Below are 9,617 nucleotides of genomic sequence, written 5' to 3' on the forward strand. Positions count from 1 at the left end.
TCCAACATATAGCCCAATTCAAAAGCAGTATACTATAAATGGGCCGAAAGCAGTGTCCTAAAAGTGGGCCATTTTTCGGCCCACACTTACATTGACCTCAAACGGCTTAGCCCTCCAAAAATGGAAATGTGATGGAGACGTAGACGTAGGATAATTGTTGCTAAAAGTACTCTTTGATGAAGAATTAACGTGGTAATAGTGCAGTGCATGTTGCATATACAATCTCATGGTCACATCAATTAATGCTCTAGAATTGAGAAGTCCAGCTACTCGTGGTCACAAAACGTATGTTCGAACGTTAAATAATATAAATTTAAAGTAAGATAAAATGAGAATAAGTAAATATGAAACGATATTTTCCTTGGTCGATGGACATTGTCTCGTTTTAAGCTATTGAGAATTTAATAACAAAACATTAGAAAACTATTTCTTTCAGTTTTGACTTATTTTTCCCTTTAAATGTGAAAATAGCCTGAAATATCATATGTAGATATAATTAGACTAATTCCATATCATTCGGCTCGAATTTTTGCCTCTTCACATCGATGATTGAAAATCATTAACCAAGGGCGTCAAATTTAATCATATTTATTTAATAATAATAATTATAAATTAAAAACACAAACCAAATAAATATTTTTGAGCGTTTTTATCATTCGCTCAAAGTAAATAAATCAAGTTCAAAACATATATTTATTCGATGAAAAACATATTCAAGTTTGATATGTATTCACACTTTATATAACTTTGTATAACGTAAAATAAAAAATACACTTTTTCAATAAATAACTATCAAGCTTTAGTCATAAAGCATAGTAAACTTATTTGATTTGTACTATACACCTCAAGTTTTAAGCATAGATTTTGAATTAACAAACCACTTCATTTACAAAGTTCTATGATCTAATCTAAATAAACTATCTTTCTTGATCTATTGTAATTTACGGTAAATAGAATATAACATAGTATTATATTTGAAATAGTTATCATTTACATATTCTTAAAACTTTAGAAGAAAAAGAAAATAATCAAACTATGTTCTTAAAAAGAAAAGAAAATAAATAAAGAAAGAAAGAAGGAAATGGGGAATTATTATTATTATTTAAAAGCGAAATGAATAAAAATGACTAAACCCTCCAGTTGTTCCTTTTCCAAAACCTCCACGATTTTCGTTCTTCTTCCTCCCGCCGTCGCCGCAGCCCACCCTCCAATATCCCTGCTGCAGTCGAACGCCGGCCTGGCACGCCATTCTCGCAGCTCTAACACCCACCTACGTTCTTCTACGGCTGCTAGTCGTCAGTTCCACACTTAGTCTTCCACGGCCTCTCCATGGTGAAGGCCTACCTTCGATACGAGCCTGCGGCGGCTTTCGGAGTGATCGTCTCTCTTGATTCCAATATTACCTACGATAGTTCCGGAAAGCATCTTATTGCTCCAGCTCTTGAAAAAGTTGGAGTCTGGAATGTTCGTCAAGGTGTCTGCACCAAGAATTTAACACCTACTCAGAGCTCTCCTGGCCCTTCTCTTGCTGTTACGGCCGTCACTTCCGCTCCTTCTCTTCTGGTTAGTCGTTTTCTTATGGCATTCCGAAATAATTTTGAAGTTACTAAGTTTGAGATTCCTTCTACAGAATATGAAATATGTCTGTACTCTGAATTGTTAAATTTCAATTGATTTCAGAAAACTATTTTAATAGAAGTTCTTACCGCCATCAGGTCCGCGGTGATTTGTTGAGCCGAAAGCTTATTCATTAGTGATGGTGACAATATCTTGAGGAAAAAAATTGATAGAAACTTTTATTAATTTTCATCTTTATCTTAAGTTGAATTTTTGTATGCATGGATGCTTGGAAGCAAAAATTTCTTTGTCAATTGAGAAAAACAGAAAACACTCTTAGGGCTTGAGATTCATTTGGTGTTATGCTCATTATGCTTGTTATAACTAGTGAGAACTGGCTGGAGGTTTGGTTCCATTTCTAAACAAAGCAGTATTTTGGCTCTGCCTGACTTTCTATACAATGGGGAAGTTGAATTTCCATTCATTTTTATTTTTATTTTTTATTGTTACAGATCGCCAGTGGATATGCTGATGGTAGTATAAGAATTTGGGACGCCGACAAAGGAACCTGTGAGACTACTTTACATGGACATAAAGGGGCTGTTACCGTCCTTAGGTACAACAAGCTTGGTTCCATGCTTGCATCTGGAAGCAAAGATAACGATATTATATTATGGGATGCTGTTGGTGAGACAGGCCTTTTTCGCCTCCGTGGCCATCGTGATCAGGTTCACAAGTATTACAATTTGATTGGAGCTATTTTTTTTTTTTTTTCATATTTGATTCTCTGATAAAAAGATAACTTCTTTTATCAAGCTGAACCTGGTACACCGAAAGTAGAGCTCAAGTCTTCCTCCACTGCTTTGTCTTTTCTGTCCAGTGGAGTTTTTTCCTTCAAAATGGCAGATATCGTGAACCTCTCATTTGAATTATTGTGCCCACATTGCTCCGAAATTCGATGTGCCATACACTTTTCCAGCACCAATTTTTCTTAAGATTTCTAAACTACTCAATTTAGATTCTTGGCCTCTTCCCTTCATTCAACTTTATTCTGATTTAGTTGGTTTAGGTTCTTGTCTATGTAGAACTCAAGGACATGGTTGTTCAACCTATGAAACATATCCCGTTCACGTTAGATTCTAAGCCTAATTTTGTTGATGAGTATATTTTTTATGTAGTTCTCCTGTCAAAGGATTTTCCCCCCTCCCCATCTTTTTAGGTAGGCCTGATTCAGTTGATTACTATCTTCTAGCATGTGTAGATTATATAAGAGGCCTGTCATTCTCATAGCTATTTTCCTGTTCACTAATGCCTTCTCCTTATTCTTGGTGCAGGTAACTGATCTGGTATTTCTAGATTCAAGCAAAAAACTCGTCAGTTCTTCCAAAGACAAATTTTTAAGGGTGTGGAATCTTGAAACACAGCATTGTATGCAAATAGTTGGTGGACATCATAGTGAAATTTGGTCAATGGACATTGATCCAGATGAGCGTTTTTTAGTTACTGGATCTGCTGATCAAGAACTTCGATTTTTCACAACTAAACACGATTTGGTGGCTGGTAAGTCTGTCGATGAATCAAACACAAATGGAACCAAGGACAGTGATCAATCCACTCAAAGTAAATGGGAAGTTCTAAAACAGTTTGGTGAAATTACGAGACAAAGTAAGGATAGAGTTGCCACTGTGAGGTTTAACAAGTCCGGAAATTTGTTAGCTTGTCAAGTGGCAGGAAAGACTGTTGAGTTATTCAATGTTTTGGACGAAACTGAAGCTAAGCGTAAAGCAAAACGTCGTATTAATCGGAAGAAAGGAAAGAAAGCTGGAAAGGGAGAACAAGATGTAACAGAAAATGGAGAGTCAAACCATACTACTGGAGAAGAAGGAAGCGGCTCCATGATTACAGTTGCAGATGTCTTTAAGCTACTCCACACAATTCGGGCTAGCAAGAAAATTTGTTCAATTTCTTTCTGTCCATTGATTCCAAAAAATTCGATCTCCACAGTAGCATTATCTTTGAATAATAATTTATTGGAATTTTATTCCGTGGGAAGCAGTGCAGTTACGAAATTACATTGTATTGAACTCCAGGGTCACCGTTCTGATATCAGAAGTGTAACACTTAGTTCCGATAATTCACTTTTGATGTCCACTAGTCATAATGCTGTAAAAATTTGGAATCCAAGTACTGGATCTTGTCTTCGTACTATTGATTCTGGCTATGGGCTTTGTGGTTTAATTATTCCTCAAAACAAGTATGCACTTGTTGGAAATAAAAGTGGGGCTATAGAAATTTTGGACATTGCAAGTGGCAGTTGTGTCGAAGTCTTAGAAGCTCATGGTGGCTCTATACGATCAATTGTGGCTTTACCGTATGAAAATGGATTTGTCACTGCTAGTGCTGACCATGACATTAAGTTTTGGGAGTATCATATTGAGAAAAAATCGGAACAAGTATGTTCTCTTACTTCTTTCATCTCCATATTTTTCTATTTTGACTTAAAGAAAATTCTTTTATTTAGGGGTATTGTTTTATTTCTTTTGTGATAAAATGAAACTTGATTTTCTCAAGTAAGACGGGCCTTTTCCCTGAAGTAGTTTGGTGCACAATGACTACTTTAATATGTCTTCTTCTTGGCCACTTGTAATTTGATCAAAAATCATTTTTGTCTGTGCATGGTTTCAAATTTTAGATTATGAATTCCTTGAGTTACAAAAGAATTTGGAATGTAACTTTTTACAAGATTATAAAAGCCAAAGGAGTCATACAGAAGAGACTGGTCTTTAAAAGTTCAATTTTTTCGTTCAGGCCGTAAGTGCCAGACAAGCATTTTAATGACACAGCTACCGAAAACCCTAGCTTTAGCTAGCAAATTCAAACCATCAAGACCTTCAAGGAGCCATCCCCCTAGGACTTCCTTGATTACTACTTCTTTTAATAAAATTTTCATGAGATAAACTTGTCTCAGATATTTTAATTTTCTGTAAGAATACATTTTAGCTTTGTGCTTAAATTGATCTTTGACAATGATTCTGGCTGCTTTATATTTAGGTTTAGTAAATATTATATGTGGATGAACTGTTTGAAGAATCGAGGATGTTTCATATTTGGATTTATCAATGTGATGTCTTTTTCAGTTTCCTTGTAATTTATTTCCACTCTAGATATATATTCAGTGTTATATGTGGCCTTTGGGCATCATTAGAATCTATGCCTTTTTAGGTTTGTGATGTTCCAATGATGTTTTCTGATTTACAGGACCCCAAAACCCTTTCTGTGACATTTGTGAGGAGTATGAAGATGAATGATGATGTTCTTGTGGCTGCTATTAGTCCTGATGGTAAATATCTTGCTGCAGCGCTGTTGGATTCCACAGTGAAGGTGAACTTTTCCTTGTTAAATTTTTACATTTTTATTATTGTTGTTTTGTGATTGTGAGCACATGAAACCTTCTATTATTGTGTGTTTGTATCAGCTTCTTGAGTATTGCTTTTGATACAGCTAAAGTTCAATTTGGAGGAGGTGACATTTACATTTCTTTGCTTCGGGCTTTGTTCACTTTTTATTTACATAAGTCAAGTCATCCCTTGTCATGTGGCGTTGTTAATGACTTTGTATCACTTATTTTGAAGTAATCTGGACAGCCCCAGTAAGACTGTATTTGGCCTTTCAGCTTGGGGTAGTTTGGTACGGTTACCTAAGAAGCACACTGTTAGACGTTGAGTTAAATATCTCACTTCTCAAGAATTGTGTTAAATCATCAACCAACCCAAAAGCCAAAGTTGTTGGCCATGGTAAATTTAATTATATGAATACTTAAACACTCCCACACTTTTAGGCTTTGAAATTTGTAGAATTTATAACAAGTGAAATTTAATATTAATCAAGGAGAAGTGACTTTTCAGTAGTTAAAATTGTAGCCGTACCTTCTTCTTTGATATTATATTAAATCACCAATCAACCCAAAAGTTCAAGGCGGTGGATTACGATAAATTTAGTTATGTAAATACCTCGACATGTTTTGTATTTTTGGGTTTGTATTAAGAGATAAGACATAGTTCTTATACCTTTACCTTCAGACTTTTTTTTTTACTAATATGTCTATCTCATGCTTATAAAATAAAACCAAAGGTATTACTGTTAGTGATATATAATTAAATTTTCTTTCCACCACTAGCTTAATTTTTTGGGTGAATTGGAGGTTTAATATGGTTTCAGAGCAGGTGATCCAGGAAGGTCCTGTGTTTAAGCCGCTGCATTGTCGTTTTCTCTCCAATTAAAATTGATTTCCACTTGTTGGGCCTTTCAAATATTTCGAGCCCACAAGTGAAGAGAGTGTTAGTGATATATAATTAAATTTGTCTTCAATCACTAGCTTAAGCTATTGATGGTTTAGTAATTACTACTTTATTGCTTCAAGTTATATTTTCTGACTGCTTGTGTTCTCTCCATTCTAGGTCTTCTTCATGGATACCTTCAAAGTTTTCCGTACTCTATATGGTCACAAGCTACCTGTGCTATGTATGGATATCTCATCAGATGGAGACTTGTTAGTGACTGGCTCTGCAGACAAAAATTTAAAGATTTGGGGTTTGGACTTTGGTGACTGTCACAAGTCTATTTTTGCTCATTCAGATAGGTGATGCATTCAACATATATGTATTTTCATTTGAAAATGTTGTGGAATGTTTATTGATTGTAATTTTCTGGTTACAGTGTCATGGCTGTTCAATTTGTGAGGAAAACTCACTATGTATTCAGTGTTGGAAAGGACCGCCTTGTAAAGTATTGGGATGCTGATAAATTTGAGTTACTTTTAACGCTTGAGGGACATCATGCTGATGTTTGGTGTCTTGCTATCAGCAACCGTGGTGATTTCTTAGTCACAGGATCTCATGATCGATCCATACGTCGGTGGGATCGAACTGAAGAACCGTTTTTCATAGAGGTGCAGTCACTTGTTTCTTCAAGAGTATCAAATGATATTCTATCAATGGACGATATTCTATTAATGCTGTTATTTAATGTTTAATATGCTCCTATAATAATTAGAATATACAATATTCAATGTTGTGTTGGATTCTCCTTTTTTCAGGAGGAGAAAGAAAAACGACTGGAAGAAATGTTTGAGGCCGACCTTGACAATGCATTTGAGAACAAGCATATGCCCACTGAAGAAGTTCCAGAGGAGGGTGTGGTTGCTTTGGCTGGGAAAAAGACTCAAGAGACTATTTCGGCTACAGATTTGATAATTGATGCTCTAGACATGGCAGAGGCAGAAGCCAAGCGTATAGCTGAACATGAGGTCTGGAAACTTTTAACAAGTTTCATCAGTTTTACTTTGTTCAAGTTTTACGATTTAATGTTTTGTACCTTACGGAAGACTGTTATAATGTTTTGTATTTAGGAGGAGAAAAGAAACGGGAAAGCTTCTCATTTTGAGCCAAATGCTCTGATGCTTGGGCTCTCACCATCTGATTATGTTCTCCGTGCCCTCTCAAATGTTCACACAAATGACTTGGAGCAAACGTTACTGGTATGTTGTGATTTGTGAATCAAGGATTCTCAGTTTCATTCATGCAAATTTTAAGGCTTGGTATATCGATGCTGGTTCTCATGATAGAAGTGCATTGCCATTTTTTGTAAGATATCATTGTTGTCTGGTACTAAAAATACAGTGGTTATCTATATATACACAAACCTATTACGTATGCAAAATTTTTGTCCTTATCCTCTTGCTAAGCTTGACTGTGTATGTGTCGTAGTAGTTACACATTTTTTTTAATTTCTTCTGGTTTCTTTGGCATGTTAAATGTTTTTCTAAAATCGACTAGAAACTGGGGTTCCTTAGCGAGCTTGTACTGTATATTGTTTATCTTCAGGTTGCAAATTCTAGTTTCAACCTTGAGTTTGGTGTTCAATACTGAAAGCCTCATTGCCATTTTGTTTCTCTACAGGCTTTACCATTCTCAGATTCTCTGAAGCTTCTATCTTACTTGAAAGATTGGACTTCCAAACCTGACAAGGTAGTCCTAGACTCCTAATTAATTTCTGGCTACACATGTTCTGATTATCTAGTTTCTTACAAACAATAGCTTCAGACCTTCTAGCACATTCTTCGTGTACTTAATGTGTTATCTTTTCGTTCATTTGATTGGCATTTAATTTGGTAAGTTCAAGTTTATGGATTCTATTCATTATGAAAATATGTTTTTTTTGGAATGTTTTAATAGTTCTTTTACAAGATCACCCCGGTTGCTTCGTCTAGGGAATGTATTATAAGGAGAAAGAGCATAAGATGTTGCATGAATGAAGTTAATAATACTAGCAGGATGAAAACATTCAATAGGTACTATTCTATAAGTGACCTTGATATTAATGAATGCTTATTTATGTGATATCTGCAGGTTGAGCTCATTTGCAGGATATCTACAGTTTTACTGCAGACGCACCATAATCAGCTTGTTACTACCCCTGCGGCAAGACCTGCATTAACTATTTTACGAGACATTCTTTACGCTAGAATCAAGGTACTCCTGCGATTATTTTAAGTTTTTATATGCTTTCTCCCTCTATTTCTCATTTGTTTCTTGATGTGAGCACTTCTTCATGACAACTATGATGTAGACAGGGAGAATAGTCTGCGAGCCATTAAATAGGGATGGATAACTGTTAACAACTTTAACCCTAGTAGTTACAAGGTTTAAATCTGAACTCAATTAGTCATCCACTTAGTTGAGGCTGTAAAAACGACTGTAACTGGGCTAATGAATAAAGCTCAAAACCGACAGAGATTTAGAAGATAGATTGGTTTGAACTTTAAACCATAACTTTAATCAAGAGAAGTAAGTGAAAGAACTATTCAAGAATGACACAAGATGTCCGACATCAACGTTACTCACTTATGGTTAATGACTTCTAACATTCCACTTCTGCGAGGATAAACTCACTTTCCGTAATACGTATGAAAGTACCGAAAGCCGTGAAGTTGCTAAAATGAGCTAATTGTAAGAAGACAATAATGATGAAATAAAGCTTCGAAGAGGACTTGAAATGCCCACGACCCAAATTTTCTCCTTTGATATATTAAAACCATAAAATTTAGGTGTTAGAGTTGCGATTACAAAAAAATGTGACAATTCTGATCCCCAAATTTCTTCAGTATTGAATTACCATATGATTTAGCTTGTTTTTTTCATTAAAATTGAATTAGCAAAATATGTGTTTCATTGACAATATGAACATCTAATGTCTTAGGAATGCAAAGACACCATTGGTTTCAACTTAGCAGCGATGGATCATCTTAAGGTTTGTGTTTCAGTTTCGAATCCTTTTGCAATTGATTTTCATGATAGGCAATTTGAATAAGTTATTTTCATCATTTCAGCAACTAATGGCCATGAGATCTGATGCACTATTCCAAGACGCTAAATCGAAGTTGCAAGAAATTCGTTCTCAGAACTCTAAGCGTTTGGAGATGAGAACAGACACAAGACAAGTGAAGAGGAAGAAGAAGAATAAGTAAATCCACTGGCCTCACTTGCTTGGCTTCTACTTGTATCTTAGGCACTTTGTTTAGAGAGGATGCAGTTTGACAGGATGACGTGAAAGTTTGTAGAATGACACTATGTATTTGGAATCTTCCAATGGACAGCGTTTTCAAGTTCTTACTCAGAGGCGAATTCTGCAAGGAGACATGACATGGCGGTATGCATACTCATAATCAACACAAAGTAGGCATAGGGGGGAGAGTTTGTAAGATATCCTTCACAATTTTGATTTTACTATTAAAAGAGCAAGCAATTCTCTGCAATTTTGTTCTCCTGCTATTTATATTTACATAGAAATGGAGTTGAAGTTGCATGTAAGTGTGTTCAAGTGGAATATTATTTCTATACTATTAGTTTCACTTCCATTTATCGTGGGCGATGACATTAGCTTTTCTATACATCGATAATTTGTAGTGAACTCCCAAATTGTTATAAGTTCATGGTACACAAAAATTGGATGGAGTTAGTAAACAAAATCATCTCCGAGAACTAACCATTTGGTATTAGTTA

At 35.4% G+C, this 9,617-nt stretch overlaps 1 protein-coding gene across 1 annotated transcript; it reads left to right on the plus strand.

Moving 5' to 3' along the window:
* The first annotated feature begins 1,113 nt into the window (after window positions 1-1,113).
* On the plus strand, window positions 1,114-9,596 carry LOC101203980 (WD repeat-containing protein 3). The gene is made up of 12 exons (XM_004143235.3): window positions 1,114-1,563; window positions 2,070-2,285; window positions 2,892-4,010; window positions 4,816-4,938; window positions 6,015-6,196; window positions 6,274-6,505; window positions 6,653-6,862; window positions 6,965-7,093; window positions 7,515-7,583; window positions 7,965-8,087; window positions 8,815-8,865; window positions 8,945-9,596. The coding sequence occupies exons 1-12, from the start codon at window positions 1,330-1,332 to the stop codon at window positions 9,080-9,082; spliced, it is 2,826 nt and encodes a 941-aa protein (XP_004143283.1). The 5' UTR covers window positions 1,114-1,329; the 3' UTR covers window positions 9,083-9,596.
* Window positions 9,597-9,617: the final 21 nt, after the last annotated feature.

Source organism: Cucumis sativus, chromosome 6 (assembly GCF_000004075.3).
Source record: "Cucumis sativus cultivar 9930 chromosome 6, Cucumber_9930_V3, whole genome shotgun sequence".
NCBI classification, from domain to species: Eukaryota; Viridiplantae; Streptophyta; class Magnoliopsida; order Cucurbitales; family Cucurbitaceae; genus Cucumis; species Cucumis sativus.

What these genes read in the sequence shown, in the direction of transcription:
- LOC101203980 (XM_004143235.3), top strand. Translation starts at nt 1,330, where the DNA reads ATGGTGAAGGCCTACCTTCGATACGAGCCTGCGGCGGCTTTCGGAGTG. An exon ending in AGCGTATAGCTGAACATGAG is followed by an intron (nt 6,863 to 6,964) that starts GTCTGGAAACTT and finishes TTTTGTATTTAG; the next exon opens with GAGGAGAAAAGAAACGGGAA. An exon ending in ACTTGGAGCAAACGTTACTG is followed by an intron (nt 7,094 to 7,514) that starts GTATGTTGTGAT and finishes GTTTCTCTACAG; the next exon opens with GCTTTACCATTCTCAGATTC.